At 32.4% G+C, this 23,461-nt stretch overlaps 1 protein-coding gene across 3 annotated transcripts; it reads right to left on the reverse strand.

Annotated features, from left to right (window-relative positions):
- Positions 1–2,409: 2,409 nt before the first annotated feature.
- Positions 2,410–22,447, reverse strand: LOC106058993 (phospholipase DDHD2-like). Of its 3 annotated transcripts, XM_056004223.1 has the most exons (22): positions 22,268–22,447; positions 19,036–19,323; positions 18,178–18,537; positions 17,196–17,392; positions 16,877–17,020; positions 14,125–14,145; positions 12,892–12,955; positions 12,675–12,764; positions 12,181–12,322; positions 11,869–11,971; positions 11,648–11,753; positions 10,685–10,776; positions 9,151–9,318; positions 8,646–8,741; positions 8,478–8,507; positions 7,390–7,499; positions 7,064–7,271; positions 6,929–6,940; positions 6,724–6,817; positions 6,043–6,252; positions 5,528–5,666; positions 2,410–5,269 (listed from the first exon to the last, which is right to left on the reverse strand). In XM_056004223.1, the coding sequence occupies exons 1-22, from the start codon at positions 22,407–22,409 to the stop codon at positions 4,825–4,827; spliced, it is 3,261 nt and encodes a 1,086-aa protein (XP_055860198.1). In that variant the 5' UTR covers positions 22,410–22,447; the 3' UTR covers positions 2,410–4,824. The 3 variants fall into 3 exon arrangements, with proteins under 3 accessions (XP_055860198.1, XP_055860207.1, XP_055860213.1); XM_056004232.1 differs by lacking the exon at positions 14,125–14,145; XM_056004238.1 differs by lacking the exon at positions 8,478–8,507 and having other exon boundaries at positions 22,268–22,446.
- Positions 22,448–23,461: the final 1,014 nt, after the last annotated feature.

Genomic DNA, 23,461 nt, shown 5'->3' on the forward strand with positions numbered 1-23,461 from the left:
TTAAGTAAGAAAAACAATGCCTAGATGTACACCAATGTCTAAACCTAAATTAACTTTTTATTTGAATTCAAATTGAAACAAATCAACCTAGATTCTAGATCTAGTTTACCTAGCCTAGCAAGAAAAATGTAACTATTTTTTGTAACTACTTAAACTAGGCCTAGATTTTCTGTAAGCTCTAGACTCACAGATCTATTAGTCTATTGAGAAAACTTAATTTTCAGTTGGAACAAATATAAAAATTGTGTAGCTACATTAACATGTTTGCCGTTGATCCTATTTTGTTTACTTTGATTTCACTCTCCAATCCCTCCCCCCCTCAAAATCTACCTACTTAACTAGATCTGGATCTAGACTTAGTTGAAGAACTACTCTGAATGAATGCCTACTAGACAGTCTAAGATTACTAAATTATATTTGCACAAATTGTAAGATAAATTTCCTCTTTGATATTAAAATCTAAACATTCTTATTGTTAGGCCTATTAGATCTGTATATGTTGATAAAAGGTTTTACATGTTTAGGATGTTCCTTAAGAGTTGAAGAGAGTTTACTTCCTAGTCCAAACCTCCCGCAAGACGACGGGGGATGGGAGCGGGCAGGGTTTGAACCCGGGACCATCGATAAATCTGAACGACAGTCCAGCACACAAACCGCACGACCAAGCAGCCATAGAAATTTTCTTCCCAATATTTTCTAAAAGGCTGGAAGATAAATCATTAAAGTCATGCTTTTCTTAACATAGGCCTGATATTGAAAGCATTGTTTCATCCTGATAATGATAGTTACATGGTTTTTACATAGAAGGGATTCGAGTGTTTTCTTGATATCGAAATATGAGCAGAACTACACAATTTGAAAACATCTTCCGTTAAGTTCATCAGAGTTTGGCACCTTATAGGAAGCCATTGACTTTTAAATTTGGCATTTACAATCTTTAACTTGGAAAATGTTCTGTATGTAACCATTCTAATTGGTCTAACACAGTGGCGTAGTTAGCAATGTGTGGGATGCACGGGGCATCAAGTGGTGGGGGGGCATCAAGAAAAAACAAATATGTGAACTGCAAATAAAGACTACATATCTATAGAACAAGTGAAGGCATATAAATATCTAGGCGTTATCATTAATAACAAGCTTTCATGGAACTCTGACAAAGAAAACAGTCCAGCGACTCTTTTCTATACAAACTCAATAGCTTTAAACTAAGAAGATCCTAAATACTTTTTACGGTGCGACTATACAAAATCTGCTAAAATACGTAATAACTTGGCAAGTCAATGCTTCATCTAAACTGTTGTGCCATCTAGAAACCATCATAAAAAGGGCATCAAAAATTACACTCACAACATTACCACATTTATAGGAATTTTTTGAACAAAAGTGCCTAAGAAAAATAAAAAAATATTGGAAGACAACAGCCACCCGCTCCATCAGAACTACGTCAGGTCGTCCCTAAGTGGGCGACTGCTGTCAATCAAAACAAGAACAGAGCGGTTCAAAAACTCGTTCGTACCTCACTCGGTCAGACTATATCAACGCCACTCGTTGATCCGGAAACATGAAAAGGACCAAGTTGCCTGTGTGTAGTGGCTGAATGATTTTTTTATGTTGTGTCTGTTGTATTTATGTGTATGTTTCTGTTGTGTTGTCTTTATATGAGAAAAGAGTCCCTGTAATCACAACAAATTTCCTTAATCAATAAAGTAGTCTTAGACAAACTTTCTCAGTAAAACTACACATTGTTATTACATAAATAAAAACAAACACATTTATTTGTTTTGGTAAAATGTTATGTCCAATATTATTTCTTAAATTAATTGTAAGCTGTAGACCAACTTGAATTAAATTTTAGCAGTTATTACACTTTAACATTTTTTTTTTGAAGCCTTAAATGATGTTACTTCATTGTTCAAAGCACTGGTTATGGACAAGTTTATAATGGTGTTTCTATTTTAAGTTACTAATTAGTAATGGTCCTATCTCTTTGTGGACCTGTGGGGGGATGGGTATCTGGGAGAAGGTTTTCCAACCGCTCAGCAAACAACCCTGCTAGAGTGGGAATTAGAACTCAAACCCTCTTGTAAGGTGGCCAAGCGATTTTAGCCTCTCAGCCACACATCACTTGCTTGGAAGGAACTTGAAGATTGTCTGTGACTAGGCAACAATAATGATAGCAAGGCTCAAGATTCAAATTTATTAATTTAATAGTCTTAATAATAATAATAATTTAATAGATTTTAATTTGCATTTAACGATTTTTGTCCTTTGGAAATAAAAAAAAAATCACATAGTTGGAAAAAGAATGCAAGTTTAGATAGCAAAATAAAAATGACAACCAGAAGTTATTAGGGTGATGAATTTTTTTAAAAAAATCTCTTAAATGTTTTGTTTAATTTTTTATTAGAGTTGTTTTTTTTTGTAATGTTTAGTGCAAAAGAGAAAAGCTAAGTATTTTTTAACTCAGAAACAACTGCAATGCTTAATGTAATGTGCCAAAACATTAAATCTGTTTATTATATTTGGATAAATTAGCACAAACTTTTAAGTGTTTAAGTATCTGACATATACATTGTCACATCAGAAATTCAAGATTGTCATCAAATTTTTACAGACTTCCTTGAATCTATCAAGAGCCATTATCTCAACTGTTAAATATCATTGTTAATCCTGAACAAAGATACACAAGTATCAGTTCTATATTTTATCTGTTATCAGGTTTTTAACATTTTTATGAATATAAAAAAAAAAAAAAAACTACTATGACATTCCAATGATGAGAGGTGCATATTATTTTGACAGCTCTAAAAAAAATTCTAATTGCGATGTAAAAGGGAAAAAAAAAAAAGTAAAAATCCTTGTTCCAAAATGTGTGACAAACCAAAGAAACTATTTACATTAAGATAGTAGTTTATTACTATAAAAGTAACACAGGATTAGAACTAAATTATGAAAGTTGTTAGAACATTTATTCAAACTGAAGTCATGTTTCTTGAAAAAATTCATTCCTTTTTTAACCATCTTATATATCAGCAATAGAAAATGGCCATTAAATGTTACTATTATAATTTTCCTTCCTAAAAATGAGCACCCTTTCCAGTGACTAGAAGACTGTTCAAGAGAAGGCAATATTTCTTATTAAACAAATTTGGAGGTGGGAAGGATATTTATAAAGGTATTCATTCAACTAAGTGCAGACCTGCCTACCAAAAAAAGTCCAAATGCGTAACGCTGATGGTCAAAATGCGTATTTTGGCACCAGAATGCGTAACACTTACGCGATCCACTATTTTGTCATATATATATATAAATATATATATATATTAGATCTAGATGTCATGATTAGATCTATAATCTAAATCAATACGACAATAGAGATGATATCTAGACTAGATCTATGTCTATATAATGAATATAATCTACTCTAGATCTGGGCTCAAGAGTGTTACCGATGCCGTTGATCCGCTACAAACGTAGGTCTACTCCAAACTTTCGTAGGCCTACCTTCATTCTTGATCTATCCTATACTAAGACTAAGAATCTAGTCTAGATCTAGACTAGATGGTAGTATAGTTATCGATCTAGATCTAGTCAATCTAAATCATACTACAACTAAATTGGATCTAGATTGTAGAGTAGAGTAATGTAGAGAATCATGACATAACGTAAGCACATGACTAGCTAGACTCTAGCTAGATCTATTCCTGTATAATATGTTAATAATGTTATCTACATTCTAGATCTAGACTAGATATCTACAATGTCACTCAATGACTCAATGTGTTTTGAATTGATAGCACTTCGATATTTGTTTTCTATAGAAATAAATACGGGAATCAGGGATTAAACATAATTAATTTCTACTAATGAACTTACAAAAAAAAAAGTCACGTTGGTGTATCAGCTAACTGACGGTACCAACCCGCCACTCCCTCACTCTCGCGTTCTTCATTTCTAGACTAAACCTAATTGCTTTTAAGAACCAATCAACGTATAGATCTGGACACAATGTGTTCCCCCACCTTTTTCTGTTCCCCCCCCCCCCCCAACAGGACGGCTTAGCGTGACCTCCGTGACCGCTCGTAAGCTAGTCAAGAGAGGGGAAAAAAAAAGGATACGAAATGCGTAACGTGACGGGTTCAATGCGTATTTGCGTACTGACGGTCATTTTTGGGAGATTTTGCGTAACGAATACGCATTTTGCGTAACGGTAGGCAGGTCTGTAAGTGTTTAACCATGAAACCATTTCATTTGTTTATTTGTTGGAATGAAAATAAATTAGAAATGAAGAATATACACACTCCTTTGCATATGTATAATCATATAGAAGGCCAAACAATGCATGTAGACAAAATTCATGTATCTAAATTTGGTATATGCTTTTAATCACAAAATAAAAATATGATTACTAAACAAAGAAAAATAAATTATTAAAAAAAAAACAAATCACAAAAAGTTGAATTAAAGGCAAGTTAATGAAATATACAGGAAAAAAAATACAATTTATAATTGAACAATGTCAAGAGCGCAACAAGAATGCAACATTGAAATGTTTGTTAAAATATTTTCCTACAAGTCATTTAATAAATAATTCTCTCTCTAAAAAAATAGCGATGAAAATCTATATTTCAACTAAACACAGTTCTGAACAAAACAATGGAATCCAGATGCGTGACCAAAGTTTTTCTTTAAAAATTTAGAAAAGATCCAACACTATTTTATATATATATATATATCACTAACTTGACCGCTCACAATGAATGCTTAATGATTAAAAAATATTAACAAACAGTGATCTAGATAAGAATGTGATAAACTCTATGTCTATGGTTGACTTCTCCTGTATCCTCCAGCTATGGCAGGCCCCATGGGAGGCAGCACTGGTCCTGATGACTGACTAGAAGGCAAGTTGTTAAAGTCTGGAGCCACATAGGGTGATTTTCTCATTCCAATGGAACCTGAAAGGGGTGGTCCTTGAGAAATAAACATGGGTGGTGGGGCTCCAACTGGGGGAGCCCCATATGACTGTGGGCTCTGGAAGCTAACAGCTGCTTGTGGTATGTTTGAAGAGCTCTGATAGGAGGCAGTGTTTGTCTGATAAGCAGCAGCAGAAGATATTGTGCCCATTCCAGAAGAAGGTGGTGGTAACTGTCGAGGCAGAGATGCCTCTTTTGAGATTTTCTTATTGTCTGTGCCTGGCATAACAGGCCTGATACCAAGGGGAGAATAGATTTCACTTAATAGAAGTAGAGCAGTGTCCTCTGACTCCCTGTGAATTAAAAAGCAAAATGTTAATTAATAGGAATGTTTAGGTTTAAAATGTTTTAATTATACCAAAAGTTATTATTGCTGAACAATAAGAATAGGGAATTGGAAAGGAGGGTGAATATGATTTCTTTCAAGAGGTTAAGACCGAATTCAGATCCTGAAATGCAGACAGCTTTAAAAAACAAAACAGAAAACATATTGGCCAATACTTAACTTTTATAACTAACTCCTATGCCACAGTACTAAAGTGTCAACCTACCAATAACAAGAATGTGAAGCAAGTGCAAACAAGTAATCATTAAAGCTCTCTAGAGGTCCTTCCTGTAGAATATAATCCACTCTATGCCCTTCATTTAACTGTCCCATGTGAATTTCCTCCTCAGCCATTGAGGAAACAGCTAATAATGGATAACACAAAATACAACTTGAGTCAAATGGAAATTAGAGAACAAACTGTAAGCAATTTTAAATCTTGGACAAGTCTGCCAACTTAGATTTGGAGTGAATTTATGAATTTTAAAGATGAATGAAATAAAAATGATAATTTAATTTAAATATGGTTGTTTATGATACTACGAAAAATCAAGATTGATAATTTCAATAAGCATCTATAGTAATTTTTTTTGTTTTTATATAAAAGATTTAAGATATATATTATTATTTTAAAATATTTTTTTGTGAATTGAGTCTGTTTTATTTAGCAAAAGAAATTGATTACTATTTAAAGGCTGCCAAACTTTTGTCAAGTGTTAAAGCTTTACGTGGATGACTTACATCCCCTGTCATCTTCTGCTTGTTGCTGGGCAATGTGGGACATCATCTGATTAATCTCAGACTGAACCTCAGTTTCCATTGTGCTACTTTTGGAGGCATCTGAGCGATGAGCCCGGGCAAAGTCATTGAGCGTGTTCCACGTGCTCTTGACTGAATCAATAATTTTTTGTTTGATGTCAGTGCCATATCTTGTTACAGCTTCTTTGAATTCTGAATGTGCAGACACAAAAATTGTTGAAGTAAAAGCTATAAAACAATCCAAATGTTTGAAACATCAAAATGTTAAAAACAAAGAATGACTCTCAAAGGAAGTACACATGGTAAGCAAGGGATAACAATGTTGACTTGAAAATCTAAGATAATGTTGACTATAAACTTAAAAATGTATCTAACCTCAGCCCTGGGGAGGAAAGATTGGCCAGAGAAATTTGTTAACAGAAAAAAAGAACTAAGCAGCCCAAAAACTACACACGCAAAAGAAATTATTTAAATTTGTTAAAATCAATCAGAACATTATGGTACTGATTTGTTAGATTGGCCTAATAAAATTATATATACCAAACAAAATATGCATTTATGTAATGCGAGTTAAAAAAAATATATTTTGTCATTGAATCAATAGGTGTCTAAATCAATGGAATCATACAGTTCAACAGTTGCATAAAGTATTTTGAAATTTACCTAAGTGCAAGCGTTTTCTTCCTTTGTAGTGGGGTATCAAGACTGGTTTTAAAGCTGCAGTATTAGATCTTATAAGAGGTTCCATCCTATAGGCCTGAAAGAAATGTTTGGGAGACATTCTATACAATTTTATACATGTTAAGTATCTCTTACAGTAAAAGTACACACATAATGTAATATGTTTGAAAATATTTTGGATACTTACCATTGGGTCAAACTGGATACATGTGGAAAGAAAACAAAAATACTTAAGGTTAAAACAAGCACATTTATATTTTGTCAAAGCTACCTAATTTTAAATAGATATTGTGCTAAGTTCAATGTGCTAAGTCCAACTCACAGGATGAAAGATATTATAAACCCTTGAACACGTAGGCAGCTGAAAAAACTCTCCAAGATCCTGGACCCCTCGAAGAGTTAAATATACTCCTATGGGTGAGCCAAGGGCAAATAAGGCACTGGGAGTGAAGTCTAGCTGAGGGTAGGATACTTTCAGTTGTCCAGCTCCTAGAGCACCACGCAGGTAGTGGGCACTGACATTCTTTTGGCTACATAAAAAATGCAAAGGATCACTGTTCAATCAATCAGTTAAATTTTTCTAGAGATAAAAATGGAACTAATGAAGTGATGTTAAAAAAGAAATTAAATAGAGAATTAAGTTTTTACCTTTGATCTGATTTTTCATAGGCAATTTGTTCTGCTGCTTGACGTTGTCTTTCAGCCTTTTCATTTTCCTCCTTTTTTTTCTGCTCCATTTTTTCTTTAATTGAGGCATCCTAGCAAAATACATATTTAAAAATATAAAAAAAATAGGCCTTGGAAAAACTATGTTTTCATGTATCATTAATAAACTCATAATGGCGAGAATGACCCCCCAAAAAAAGAAGATGCAAAGCTGATTCCTAGTTAGAAGCTAAACAATGTAAAAAAAAAATAGGGGTGACTGATTCACACTGGGAAATAATGTTAGTTTACATCTTGGAAATATACAATTAAAGTCTTATAAACTATTTAACAAATATAAAAGTAAAGTTCCCCTTTCAGACCTTGCGATTTATAGGGCAGATGATGTTACGGTCATCTGTTTCATTGACCAATAGTTAATGAGCAGGGTGTCACGTGGCGAGCACAACGACCACCGCTTTTACTTTTCCCAACTAAAGTCAGTTACCCATTGGGTAGACTCAGGGACACCCTTAAAATCCTGAATTTCAAAATCCCAGTCTTCACTGAGATATGACCCCAGGTTTAGAAGCCAAGTGCTTAACCACTTAGCTACCGCAACACCATTTGACAAATGTGTTCTTATATAACTAAGAATAAAAACTGTCATTTTATTTTGATTTTTCACGACTCCATTACTTGACTTCAAATAAGTATCTCCAACATAAAGGTTATTTAATTTGTTTAAAAAACACACACATTCACTAGAAAAGCTAAGTGCTAAAAGTTACAATTTTGTGAAATTAAAACTAATCACATTATCTAGAGTGAAAATATGTATTACACTTAATATCTACACCTATATAAAAATGTGTTTACTTATTCTTTAAATAAGTTTTGCAACTACAATACAATCTGAACACTTGGACTATATAGGTTCTTCCTCCGTCTAATGTATTAATTTCATGTGTGAGTGTCAACAAAATGAAAATTTCATTCCAAATATCAGGGAAAAAAATAAAAACCAAAGAGAATCATCAAAGATCAAATTCAAACATTTTTAAATGTAACAAAAATTTTAGTTTGCTTACAATCCTATACAATGGAATAAAGTGAAAAATCTATCAGAAAAAAAGAAAAGAATGCTTACAGTGAGTACAATGAGATTCAAGGTTGAAACTAAAAAAACAAACTAGCCTAATTGATGTCTTTAATAATGTCTAAAGAAGTCTATTAGTAGCTGGACATATGGTACAAACCTTCTTATCTTGTTCCTCTTTCAAATGTCCTAACAGTTTTTTCCTTGGACCTAAAGGCAATCCAATGTCTTTAAGATCCTGTTCTGTACACATTATCTTAAAAATAAAAAAAAAATTACTTCATTTAAAAAAAACTATAAAAGCCATCACTAAGCATTCATGCAACACTTATTTATCAAAAATCATACCAATGGACTTTAATTTGAGCAGCTTATAATATTATGGTCAACTGCTGCAAGCTTTTTTCAAGCGAGCAGCTTAAACTGCAGCTCATAACCTTTTAGAACCAAAAAGGACACTGTAGCTGTGGTCCTCACAACAGAGGGTGAAAACCACTAGGTTACCATTTATGCTCTCTTTCCTAATAATGTAACAGTGTCTTATAGAAAGAAAATTAAAGCTGTGCACTGTTTATGAGAAGTGCATTTTTACCAAAAATTTTAAGAATTAATTAATCTTAAATGAATAATAATAAAAAATAAATGAATCAATGAAAAGGGCTTACTAAAGACTCTACATCCATTTGCTCATTTTGAAACAAGCTTAATTTGTCTTGTAGACCAACTTTTGAGAGTAAAGTTTCCAGAGTCAATGCCTCAGAGTTTTCACTTTCAGTTTCTGACAGACCATGAACAGCCTCAAATGTATCTTCCAATGCAGCTGACGTTGATGACTGAAAGCAGCAGTATACATTTGGATGACAACTTAAAGGTACAAGTGAACAAGTTGAAACTAAAATACTTTTTCTATCTCGTAGGTGTTCATTACTAAATTTTTATGCTGTCAGCTATGCTCCAATATGTCCACCCAGGTTGTAGATAGTAGAATAATACAAAAGATATTACTGAGTACAAATAAGTGATAATATTGGATGTGGGTCAAAGTTAAGTTTCTATCAAATGTAGAAACAGAAATTGACATAAAGTTCAAAACTTTGCTAAATTATACTAGCTGAAACTCAAGCTAGTTGAACTAGTTGATAACTAGTTGATGGATGCATTTATGTATATTTTGACTGGAACACTTTTTTTTGTTCATCATTCAATCATGTGTGTTTAAGAGGAGCTGTTTTATTAGAGGATGCAGAAAATGTGTTTCAGAGTGAAGGGAGATGTGGAGTATGGTTAAACTAAGCAGAAGTGTTTCATTTTTATGGGCTCTTAGAATTCACAAGTCATTAGTTAATGCAGGACCTCTGCAGATGTAACTTCTCAAAGAGTAGTGTGATAGAAGCGGTTGTTATAATGTTGCTGTAAAAAAAAAAGGAATATGTTACTGTGGGGCAGGGAGCTTTATAACGCAGTGTTTCACATTGATAAATGCAAGCTTAGTGAAGTACTGGTGTCACACTTCAACATGTAAGAGAAAGAGTAGGCTAGTCACGCCTCAGTGCGCAAGTGGAAGAAGAGGGCTGACCAGTAGTACTTTAACAGTCAATACTATTCGTTCACATTGAGTATGCATGGGAAAATAATGCAGACCCTTCAGATAACCTTGATTTTCATAAACATGATGTATGGTCAAGGTAGGAGCTTGTAGAATCAACAATCAGTGATGTAATGGGTCTATACTATTTGATTGGGGATATTTAAGCAGCATAGGTTAACTATCGGGGTCGCTAGTCATTGCTCATGTTGGTTGGTCATTAGATTGTTCATAGTCGTTGTTTCAAGTAACCATTTTTACAAGTATTCTGTATTGGATTATTATATTTCTATAATGGATTATTGATTAGCTGTATCTTTACTGTTTTATATCAACTATTCTATTCAAGTCTTAAACTTTGGATTATTTTGTTGATCTGAGTTTGAAGGCATTAAAGAAAATTATATTCAGTGCTAAGTTACTTCATTGTACCCTAGTTGTGCACTGAACAGATTTAAAGGCACCTCAGAATCTGCATATCACATGATCTTGGATACAATACAACAACTATCTACACATTACATTAAAACTTTTACAAATATTTCAAGTTTTATAACTACCTAGTTGGTAAGCATAGTTCTATTGATAAAATCCAAATAAAAATGTGATCAAACCTCATTTAAAGAATTGTCTAACACATTTGATGCTGGTACAATATCCCCTGGTAACCTCTGATTCAATAGAATGTCGAATAAAATAACAGAACCTAAGCAGAAACAAGCATTTAAATAATTAATTTTTTTTAAATTACACTCCAACAGAAAATTTAATGTTCAAATTTTTTTTCTATCATACTCCTATTTGTGAGATTAATTTAATTAACTTTTTATTTTCAGGTACATATTTTTAATGTACAATGAAAAACTTAGAAATATTATTTTGAAATAATAATTAAATTTTTAAGGCTTAAAAAATCAAAACAATATTACGTCAAAAGTATTATTAAATAGTTTTGACTTTTTTTATGGATCTACCCATCCGACCAACACAGTACTCAAAAAAGCAATTACACATGACTAAATGTCACTAATTTAGTGAGTTCCTTGAGATAAATTTTTCTTATAAATATAAATTTTAGTAAAAATTGTGTAATTATGTTGTAGTATACAAATATACTAGTAGAATAGTGATGGGAAGACATCAAAGAATTGAAAAGTTTATCATTTTAAGAGATTCTGTTCAAAGTAAAAGACGGAGATGAATGGAGAAAGACCATTGATAGGTTATGTGTTGTGCCCCAACGGTCCAATAGACTAAGGGATAGGCGATGATGGTGATTTAAAACTGTCTACTTGCTGCTTGGCGAATTAAATTAGAGAAAAGATCGTGTTGAAATGTTTATATAATTTCTGTTTGTACATTTTTAATCATTTCAGCAAATTCTTTTATTAACTAATTAAGAAATATTAACAGATAGAAGGACACCATTGAGATGAAGCTGTAGATTAGTTCATAAGAAAAGTGACCTTGATCTAATCTAAACATTTTATTAAAATATATTTGGTCACTCCTATTTAATAGATAAACTATTAGACTTTTCAGAGTGGTTTCTTGTATAACAAACTTTAAAAACCAACCTAGACTGTGTCCTGCAACAGATACATCTCCACTAAAAGATTGATTCTTCTCTAAGAAAACATGGAACATTCTATTCATCTCTCTACCAACTGTTTCACAAATTTTCTGTTGAACAGGATGAAAACAATACTTAGTATTGAAATAAGAAATAAAGATCATCATAAAAAATAAACATACATAATGTTACATTACTTCATTCTAATTTCCTTAATGAATTTACCTGGCAATATAAAGGACTGGTATAGAACAGAGTGTCTATTAAATTGTTGTTTATAAAATGTCGCAGTTTTGAGGTGCTTGGTAAAGTAACACTAGTCACCTGTCTAGAGAGTAACAAGCACATCATACTCTTGAAATCAAAATAATTAGACAATAACATACTCTAAGCAAATTCAAAATACTTTGAAAAAAGAATTTCGTTAATACACTTTTAAAAGTAAAAGTTCATTTCTAAAAACAGGTAATTAAAATTATCACCTACTTTGCCCCCTTAACATGGTTTAACTATTTGTAGACCAAAAAATACAATTACTCTTTTAGCCCAGACACTCCATCTTCTAGAGCCTCTGACCAAATGATCGGCAGAAATTCAACCCTGTTTACAGACTTTGACTGATAAGCATTCGTAAAATGAGACTGGAGAAGACTTAAAGCATTGCTGCGGAAATTATCCACTGAAAAACAAAAGAAAGCATAATATTCAAGTCAAGATATCTTTGTTAACATTGAATTATAAAGAATTTTTTTTACATAACCTTTAACAATTTAAGTCTATAGAACTGGTAACAGCTTCTTCAATTTTATGACCAACAGCTTGAGAGCATTATGTAGCCAGCACAATGCTTAAACCCTATACTTAATCAACAGGTGTTGAGTAGTAAAGATGTTACTTATAACCATTACAACAAAACTTTTGTGAGTAATACAATTAAGATAAGAGCTAACTATATAGGTATTTCATACAGCTGTCACTGAAATGACTTATTCATTATGCTTTAGAGACAATGAAAAATAAAATGGACCTACCTAAAGCTTCCACTGATTTTCCATTCTTATTTGTCATATCCTCAATGCCAGGCACAAAAAATACTAGGTGATCAACTTCTTCTCTCTCACCTGAACAAGAAAAATAAGTCTAGAGTCATTATCTAGTTTGAGTCAATGAACTTGTTTTTAATGAGAAACTAGAGTCATTTTTAAAACAATTTATTGTTGTTGTTTTTTTTGGTTATGAAATATTTACCATATTCTATAGTTGCAAAATCCTCCACGCCTCTCTTGACAACTCTGGGTCTCATTTGATCTCCCTGGAAAACAAAAATAAGACTCATTATTTTTAAGATATCATATTTATATGGCTAGAGGAAAACAAATGTTATGGATGCGACATTGTTTTATTTTCTCTTGTCAAATGTATTACTTTATTAAGAAAAAAAAGTTTCTGCAATTATTTTTAATTTATCTTCACCAGTACCCAATCAATGACTGCAAAATAAAAGTAAACTTTAAAAAAAAAAAAAGACACCTAATTGATGAATAATTGTTACAAGCAGTTAAACAAAACAACTGGAGTTACACTTCATTCCATCTCTAGACTTAGTAGGAAAAAAAAAAAAAGAAAGAAAAAAAAGAAAACAGAACTTTGTTTAAAAAAAGAAAAGAAGCTAAAAACTAATTTTTACAATATAAGATAACAATAATATGAATAGTATAAATGTGAATAATAAAAATGCAAAAGTTAATTATCTAGACAGAAATCTACTTTTCTGTAAGTAATTTTTTTTTAAAACTCAAAATGTTAACATAAAGCACTATATTTTAATGGCAATGTATATTTTACTATTGGCTATCACTGGAGTGGATGGATACAATTTTAAATGTGAATGTTTTTTTATGACGTTTTTTCTAACCATGGCATATAAGGATCATGAAATGTGTATATTCAGCTGGAAGTATCCCCGTAGCAATTGTTTCTTTAATTAATTTTACTTTCTTATGAGTACCGGTACTGAATTTGAATGTCTTAGATGAATAAGAAAAATAAACAAATAAATGCTTATTGCTGAAGGTACAAAATAGTCCAAAATGCAAAAAAATTTTATTAAAATTAAACTGAGTATAAAAACCAACAACATGAATTATGTTTTTTAGTTTTTATGACTTAAATGTTAAAATAAAAAAAAAAGACAACTTTTGCTGAAGAATAAAGGGAAACAGCAGCAGCTCAATATATTTTTGTAATCGTTATGATCAAAAAGTCATGAAGCACATGCATAAATATACCAATAAGAGTAATAGATTGGTCATATCTTTGGTTCAAATGAAGAAATTTGAAATACAGACACATAGAAACAAAAACTGTGTTGATGCAATTAAAATGTTTCAACATGACAACTATTACTGTAAACATTCAAATATTGAAACAGTTAAAGCCTGATGTTAAGCAGACGTTAAAAAAAAAAAGAGAGACACTCACCCCTGTTAGTGTATAAAAATTCTAATGGATGGACATAAAGTAAACACAGTGAGCAGGAACCTAACATGCTTCTCAATGCCAGAAACTAACAAAATACACTGTATGAACATTCTATCAAGTTACATTTTTTATGACAATAGACTAAATGTTACGTTTTATCACTTCAAATGTTGAATAATTTTCTCTCATTTGTGAGAACTCTTAAATGGTCCAATTCCTTTTATTGACCAATTTGGAGGAGGGTGGGGAAGAGAGAGAGGGGCCTGGTACTTTTGGTTCTCAACAAATACAACCCAAGCTCCAGTCAGAATTGTAAAAATATTTCTTTTCTTTTTAAAATGTATGATGATATTTTATACATAAATTAAATTTTACAAGTAAATAAAAAAAAAAACAAGGTTACAAAGACAGCTTGTGTCAGTGTGGAAACACAAACTCAAAATCGGCCCTCGAAGTGGTCTACCAAGAGTCTTCACCAGGATTCGAACATCGGTTTTCAGAAGATTTTAATAATTTTCAGGAGATTTTCATGATTTTTTGTGTGTATATTTTACAATTTCAGGAGAATTCCAGAAACCCTTTAATAATAAGTTAAAATGGTTTATGTTAATAATTTACACCAAGACTTTGCACTGGGCCTATGAAAGTGCTGGGATTTATTATAAATATATCTAGATCTGGGGTCTATTTAGTCTTATTCAGACTATCAAGTGTAGCCCCCTATAATGAGGATATGTCAAAACTGTGCGCTATAAAAGTAGTTTGTTATTTTTTAAACTTATAACTAAAACAAAGTTCGTATCAAAATTCTTTTTTTAAACAACATTTGAATCAGTATTCTATTCAATCAGTTAGTTAATAAATGGAAAATATATGTTATAATGAACCATTGACACTTTTACCATTGTGACCTTTGATGCAATTTTTTTGTACCAATGCGCGAATCTATGAATGAAGCTTGAGTTATTAATGAAGAAGTCCATGACCTTTTAAAAAAAAGTTACCTCCCCTGAAGTTTTTCATTGAAAAGTGGTGTGATTGTTTTAAAAATCGCTGGCATGTATAATTTTTTAAAGTTCACTTTCGGAAAAGAAAAAAGTAGCTAATGCTTCAGAACTTTGAATGATCTAAAATATCATGATGTCCCATTTTTTTTTTCTCTTCTAGTTTCTGAGATATAAACGGGACGGACGGACTGACAGGCCACACAAAACTAATAGCGTCTTTTACCCTTTCGGGGGCCGCTAAAAATTAATAACTTAATTAATGCCCAATTATTTGTAGAAACATAAGATGCAAAAATATTTTCTACCAACAACTATATGGAGGCCAGTGTAAGAAGATTAATCTATCTATATTTAAACATCTTATGTAAAAAGTCTGCTACATTTAAATGAAAACATCAATGAAAATTAGAGGCATTTTATAAAATTAAGAATGACCTAGTATTTGGTCATTAAAAGTATTAGATTTAAAAGTACAGAATGTAACAGTTATTAGATAATGTGTGTACAATTGCTTTTCAGGCTATTTCAGTTCAATTTTAGGCACTTCTCAATGTTATCTAGGTTACAGAAATGATTATTAGCGAGTTTTAACCGTAGTAGTAAGATGTTAGTATGCAATACTTGTATACTTGTGCACTTTGGTTAGTAGTGTAAGCTAACCTTTTTAAAATAACTTAGAAAATTGTTTAAAAAATGTTTATAAGTACTGTAGGACACAGTATTCATCTCATCAGTCAAAAAAAAAAAAAAAAAAAAAGGGGGGGGGGGGGAAGTAAATTTGAATTTAAAAGCAAACTTTCATACAAATGTTATAAAATCCTAAATATTGATATTTAGTCATTAAAAAAATGCATTGTTCTTGAGATAAAGCAATTACATATAAAATTGTTTGCTTGACGCTGAGTTGCTTTTTTTTTAATATAATTATTCTTAATTATTTTTGTTATTATTATTATTATATGTTAGGAAGAGAAGATTTAAAAATTTGGTGATGTGCATATAACAATAATTCAAGAGTTTGTGGTAGGGAAATCCTTTCCCCCAAAAAATAAATCACATTTGATGAGCACCAGAGTACTGGGCTTCACCACAACAATAGAGACCAGAACCTAGCTAGTGTCAAAACCTTCAAATATCTTGGAACTTCTTCACAGATAAATGACTTTAGACCTTAACTGCTTATTATTATCTGAGTCTAGAACAGCAGAGAAAGAACATTTCAAGCATGTCAAGATGACATGTTTTCTGGGCATCACAAACAAAGAATACCATCTCAAAGTAGATAAGTCCAACAAGCCTCATCTCAAAGTAGATAAGTCAAACAAGCCTCACAAGATTGTCCTAAACAATGTATATATAAACAAAACTCTACCTAATACAGGTGATACAGTTATGCCACAAAATTGTTAGAACTTGAAAAAAAAAAAAGATGGCAGATCACTTCTGGTGTACCTCTGCTTCTAGGGAAGTAAGGACAATTTAAGAGCTACTATTTTTTTCCCTAAAAAAAAATCAGAAGGGGAGAAGGGAGGTTACTGATTTCTTTAATTATATACTATTATCACTTGTGTCCTGAGGTTTTTGCAATAGCTGTTACTTAAAAAAAAATTATTTTTTTTCAATAAATTTTAAGTTTATAAAATAAAATTCTGTCTACATTCTACAATACAGGAATTTATCATGTGATAGAAGAGAAGCACCAATGTTACTTTTGATCAAGCAAGAAGAGCGTATAGCCATTTTACCTGAACATTTCCCCATTCATCAAAAGTGGAAGAAGGTGGAAACTGAACAATAACATTAGCATTGTGCATGACAATGATCACATTGTCTGGGAACTCCAGCCTGCGGTGCCATCCATTAGTTTCCATTGCCTTTTTGTATTCATTCTAACGAGTTGTGCACAAACAAACAAAATAAATCATTAGTAAAATAATAGACTCCATTTCAACTCTTGTCTTTAAATGACAATAAAATATAGTTACACAATATATTAAATAGCTTAATTTCAAAGCAGTACATTTGTAGGTAATGACATTTAATCTTGAGAGCTCAAGTACCTACTTCAAGTTTGAGGGAAAGCTCTTCTTCATAGGGAATATATCTGTTGTCACCTTCTCTTTTGTAGAACCATGAGCACCGTCTGACTGGAACAGGAAAGTCCTGCCAGTACACAGGCTTTCTTATTCGCAAACCAACATTCACTTCATTGCGACCACCATTTGTGTTAACAGTGGTATGGTTAGGAGATTCTGCTAAACCTATTGACAAAGTTATAGTTAAATTAGACTGTGAATAAGAAAACAAAGCAAGAGAGAAACATTTTTCAAAACTATTTCTCACTGTAACAATGATCACATTTATCAAAAATAGGCAATTTTGTAGGACATGGTGTCACAGAATGTGTATTTAATATATTTTCATAATGCATAGGGTGTATTTTTATCTTAAATTTAAAAAAAAGTAAGCTTCCCCTATCAGACTTTGCAATATATAGGGCAGATGATGAAAAAGTTATCTATTTCTGTGGCCGACGGTTGATGACAATGTCATGTGGCCAGCACAATGACTAACTACCTGTACTTTTCCTAAACTAATGTGAGGTACCCATTAGAGCTGGGTCTCAGAGGTGCTGTAAGATCCCGAAATTAAAAATCCCAGTCTTAGGACCCTTTGGTTCGGAAGCCAATCACTTTACCACTCAGCCACAATGCATCCCTTTTCATTTTAAGCTAATGATGTTTTCTTTTACTAAACATTCAGTTTTAACATTTCCTTTTTATTATAATTTTAATTAATCTCATTTTATACTTAACAATAGTTTTACTGTGTTTTTCAAAACAATTTCTTGTTTCCATGGACATCTATGAATATATTTGAATAAACTCATTATATGTATCCCCTAAATACAAATTATGAGATGATGTAAAGTAATTAAATAATGAAAAACTAATGCTAATTTTCAGAGAAAAAAAAATAAATTTTATAACAAAATGTAATTAGCACTATGGAAATAAGACAATAGTTCAATAATATTTATTCTCACGTGTTTGAAAAGCAATCTCTAATTGTGTGCTGTCATGAACAGAAAATGGTCTCCAGATTTCTATCTCATTTTCATTCTGTTGATAACACCAATGGTATCTGACAGGCTGGTAATAAAGTCCACCTGTGTACTGTCCAGTGGGCTCTGCCCCTCCTACCTGACTAGCATGGTTCTGCAGAGGTCCAGGTGAAGGGCTATACTGAGCCTGTGAAATATTATTGGTTAGCTGATTTATGGGTTTTACTGGAGGTAAATTTACAATAGGTGGCTGCGAGACTGGTGAAGGCATCGAAGAAAATGATGATGGCATCTGTGCATATTGTGGTCGCCCTCCTTGATGTCTATATATGTTACCAGAACCTGCCAAATAAAAATTTATTTAAAAAAAAGAATTTTAAACACATTAAAAAAAAAAAAAATCAAGGTTCAGAAAATATTTTGTTTTAAAAATAAGAAAGCAAGCAATATATATATATATATATATATATATATATATATATATATGAAAAAAAAAAGTAGACCAAAAGTGATTCAACAGTACCAGCCCTAAAAAAAGTACTTTTTAGCACATTATGAAATAATAATTATGTGATATGTAAATAAAAAAAAATCTAGGACAATGAAAAAGGAGTGAGAAAAACAAACTGTTGAAAAGGCCATGAGTAATGTTTGACATGTCTGCTCTAACAGGAATAAGGCACTGTATCCATATCACAGTGCTGATGTATTAGTTTCTACATTGATACAATTAACAAACATTCCTAGTATCTCTTTCAGTATTAGAAAGTATAGTTAAGTTATAAATTATAGTTTAGACATTTTTGAGGGTACTGAAGAATCACCCAGTGTAATATTTACCAGAGGTATCCTTAGGTGGTGGGGCAGCTGATGGAGGTGAAGCAAAAGACATAGCAGGTGATGGGTGATGAGGAGGCGGAGCCATGCTCTCCCCAACAGTGTGAGCTATGGAAGCAGTTGTCATGGGTGCTGGAGGAGGATGGCCATGACCTATTTGAGCAAAAGGATCCTGGACAACATTTTGTGAAGACTGGAAATAGTGTGATGATGCTGGCTGTGTGACAGGTCTACCAGGAGAAAGACTAGGTGCTGATTGTCCTACAAAGCTGTCTGCTTCAGCTTCTTCATCTGTGTACAAATTAGTTTAAATATACATCAAAATTGATTTTTTTTTATCTTTGCAAAATAAGTTTATATTATCAACATGGCCTAAATAAAAATTGTTTGCTAGTTGTTTTTTTTTTATTTTGTTTTAATCACACTGTAATGTAAAGCCTATTAATATCAGTGTGTAAAATCTCACTTTAAAATTATATATATAATTCTCTTCATGGCTCAAGAGTTTGGACACTAAGTAATGAAAAGATCACTCTTTTATTTCTGCAGGTCAGACAGACTAGAGTTACCACAAGTAATTTTAGAGGCAAACATTTTACAAACACTAAATAGCAGGGCCGGACTTAACCATTGTGACCAAGAAGTCATGGAAAGAGAACAAGTAATCTACTATGTATTCACCCGAATAGCAGGGCCGGACGTAACCATTGTGGGGAACAATGCGAAACGGATTTCGCGGGGCCCAGCTTGGGTAGGGATATGGAAAATACGTGAAAATTAAGAGTTTGTATTAGAATATATATTCGTCTTTGCATTTCATTCATTCTTTACTAAGCACAGAATTACTACACAAGCCTTGCGTGTAGCGAAGTCATCTATATATATATAATTCTCTTCATGGCTCCAGAGTTTGGACACCAAGTAATGGAAAGATCACTCTTTTATTTCTGCAAGTCGGACGGACTAGAGTTACCCCATGTAATTCTAGAGGCGTAAAAAAAAAAGAGAAGGGGGGGGGGGGGGGAAGGAGAACAAGTAGTATTCACCTGTCACTAAATAGCAGGGCCGGACTTAACCATTGTGACCAAGAAGTCATGGAAAGAGAACAAGTAATCTACTCTGTATTCACCCGTCACTAAATAGCAGGGCCGGACATAACCATGTAATACCATTGTGGGCCCAGTTTGGGTAGGGATATGGATAATAAGTGAAAATTAAGAGTTTGTATTAGAAAATATATATGTCTTTGCATTTTATTCATTCTTTACTATGCACAGGATTACTACACAAGCCTTGCGTGTAGTGAAGTCATATGGTGTATATAATAGGAATTATGTTTCCTATATAGATCACGCTCAATAGCAAGAATTACCAAATCTTTCAATCTATCTACGAGAATTGTTGACCTCAAGTAATTCTTCATTAGTGTGAGGCCCGAGAAGCTTCTTTCACTAGATTCCACAATTGAAGGTATATAATGCCGGGGTTTTTTATCGCGGGTAGGATTGGCGTTTTCCATAATGAATGACACCCGACAATTTTTGTCTATATATTTCAGGAGATATGTATACATGTGTTTTCTAAAGATTTTAATAATTTCCGTATGACATGACTTTTTCGTATATTTTGCAATTTCAGGAGATTTCCATGAGCTCCTGGTAAATTGACAGGAGGCGACGGAAAATCTGTTATAAGTTATAAAATGGTTTATTTTAATAATTTATACACATAGAATTAGCGCGGGTCCTATGAAAGTGCGAGCCCGCTGCTGTCACATAGGTTGCAGTGGCCTGAGGCCGGCCCTGCAAAATAGCGGTGTATGCTACGCCACCAGTCGACTAGTATTACTATTTAAGCTATTAAACATAAACATAACTTTATTTTTAGTTTGAAATAAAAGAAAAATGATTTTTAAAAAGTTAAGAAATGTGAGAAAGAAAGTGGCTCATCAAGATTTAATAAATCAAAAACATTCCTTTTATTTTATTTGCAATCCATGGCAAAGCTACACTCTAAAAATAATCTCAGACTATATTAACTTTTAAAAGTAAAAAAAAAAATTCACTAGCAAATGGTACAAAAAAAAACAACCTTGCCAAGACAGATTGATAAAATAAAATATCAATAGACAGAATGTAATCATGTTCTCTCACTTTTATTGCTTTTCCCCCAAAACCATAGTATTATTATTATATGTTTGATAACAAAACTTAGTGTCTAAATGTTTTGTAAAATAATATATATTATATATTGTGTTTAATCAAGAAATTACTTTTCTTTATTCAATATAAATATATGTCTTAGGGGTTGGTTTGCGTTGGTTTGTTTTAATGGACTTAAATGAAATGGCAATGAGTTTGCTCTAGATCAGATTATACTATAGATATCTAATTATTATATATTGCCATTCTATACTATGGATTCAGTCAGTATATCTTCTTTCTATTTCTAGACAACATCTAGTCAATCTATGTCATAAATCTAGAATCTAGGCAAAATTTTCAACACAAAAATTCAAATTGTCATAACTTCTGTTTTCTGTTCTAGTTAACTTAGAAAGAATATAAATCATAAATTAATAATGTCAATGATTATAATGATAATGATTCATTTTATTCATTATCATACTCTTCATACTCATAAACTTATTTACACTATATTGTCACACTATCTATGTGACTACAGTACTACAGTGATTACAGACAGTCATACACTAATGACTAAGTTGACTAAGACTATGACTATATTTAAAATATAATTATTATAATAATATAATTTATTATTAATATACCAATTTATAGTTATACACTTTTGACTTTACTAGTTTAGTTTTATACAGTTACTGAGTTAGATCTATCAATGAGTATCATCCTCTAGTAAACAGTCACAGTGACTTGAAGACATGAGTGACAGTGAAACAGTATTAATAAAGTTGTTATTAATGTTAAAGTTGAAACAGTGGACGAGTCACCGTCGAGTGGAATAAAGTATTAGTTATTAGTATAATAAACTTAATAAAGTATAAAGACATAATTGTCATAAATATAATCATTTATAATGATCAGTCATAAGTATATTAAGTATGATTAGTCAGATTACTACTAATACTACTATAGTACTATAGTAACTATACTATAGTCTATAGTAAAAAATAGTATGATAATGATAAGTAAGACAAACTTGACAAAGTGTCAAGTCAAAGTGGCAATAGTTACAGTACTAATCCTGAACTAACCAGGATCTAAGATAGAAGGTGCAGACTGTATGACGGGCATAAAAATGTTTGGGTTATCGGGCGGTACTAAAGTTAATCCTCCTCCAGCTGGCATCAGAAGCAAAGGAGGAGGGGTACTTTCCTTTTTAGACCTGTCCGACATGTTTGAAAACACGTATAGAAGGAAATAGTAATAGCTTCCGGTGTGAAATAGAAAATCTACATTTAGGTTATTAACGAATAAATTATCGGACGTTATCAGGAAACAAGAAAAAACGGAAAACCGTCGTCGTCGACAAGGGTATTAGAACTTGAGACCATTGTGACAACACTTCGAGGCGCATACCACACATCCAGGAAGCTAATAGAAAGGCCAAAAACTTTTCATAACATAGATCTAAATCTAGAGCTTAAAGCAAATACACTCTACCACTAAAAAAATTGTCTAAAATAGATCATGGTAGTAGGTAGGTCATGGGTAGGCGCTATATCTAGACATAATCTAGTAGGCATGGGCGCCCGCAGGGGGGGGGGGTGCTGGATTCTGGGCAGCCAAATTCTAGCCCTTTTTTTGCACCATCAGATCAATCAAAAACTAATTAACAACTGAACAAGTAGTGCTTCCACTGGTGACTGAAGTACAGTTGTAGTAGACTAGCCTAGTTATCAGGAATTGATGGCTGACCATGTACCTGCACCCCTTTGAAATCTGAGTAACCAACTTTTAGCCAGTTTTTTACACCTTCAATTCAAATCAATTTACTTTTGCTAGGAAGCAACTTAACATGTAGAGCTTTCACTGAAATAAAGTTAATAAGGATTAGGTATTACTGTAATAAACTAGAATAGGCTAATCTGTAGTTCATGTGCGCTAGTCGTAACGATTTGTTTTCACTTGCACACTTGCACACTATTATAGTTGTCATTATATTTAGTAAAGGCCTAGAATATGGTAAAAGTTTGTTTTCTTTTGTCTTGGAGGACAAATCCTTGCCAGCTAACTTTCGATTTGATATATGGGTAAGTTTCTTTGAACAAGATTGAAGAGTGCAGTCACCTTGGTAGGCCCTACAAATGCCCTACATGTATTTACGTCTTGCGGAGTTGCAGTCAGTGTTAGCTCTCGATAAAATAACAGGTGAAACACGTCCACCAGTTTACGATAGAAGAGATAGGCCTATAAGAAAGTTCTTCCCGTGCCATCGTCTGAGTCAA

The sequence above is a fragment of the Biomphalaria glabrata genome, chromosome 1, assembly GCF_947242115.1.
Source record: "Biomphalaria glabrata chromosome 1, xgBioGlab47.1, whole genome shotgun sequence".
Lineage (NCBI taxonomy): Eukaryota > Metazoa > Mollusca > Gastropoda > Planorbidae > Biomphalaria > Biomphalaria glabrata.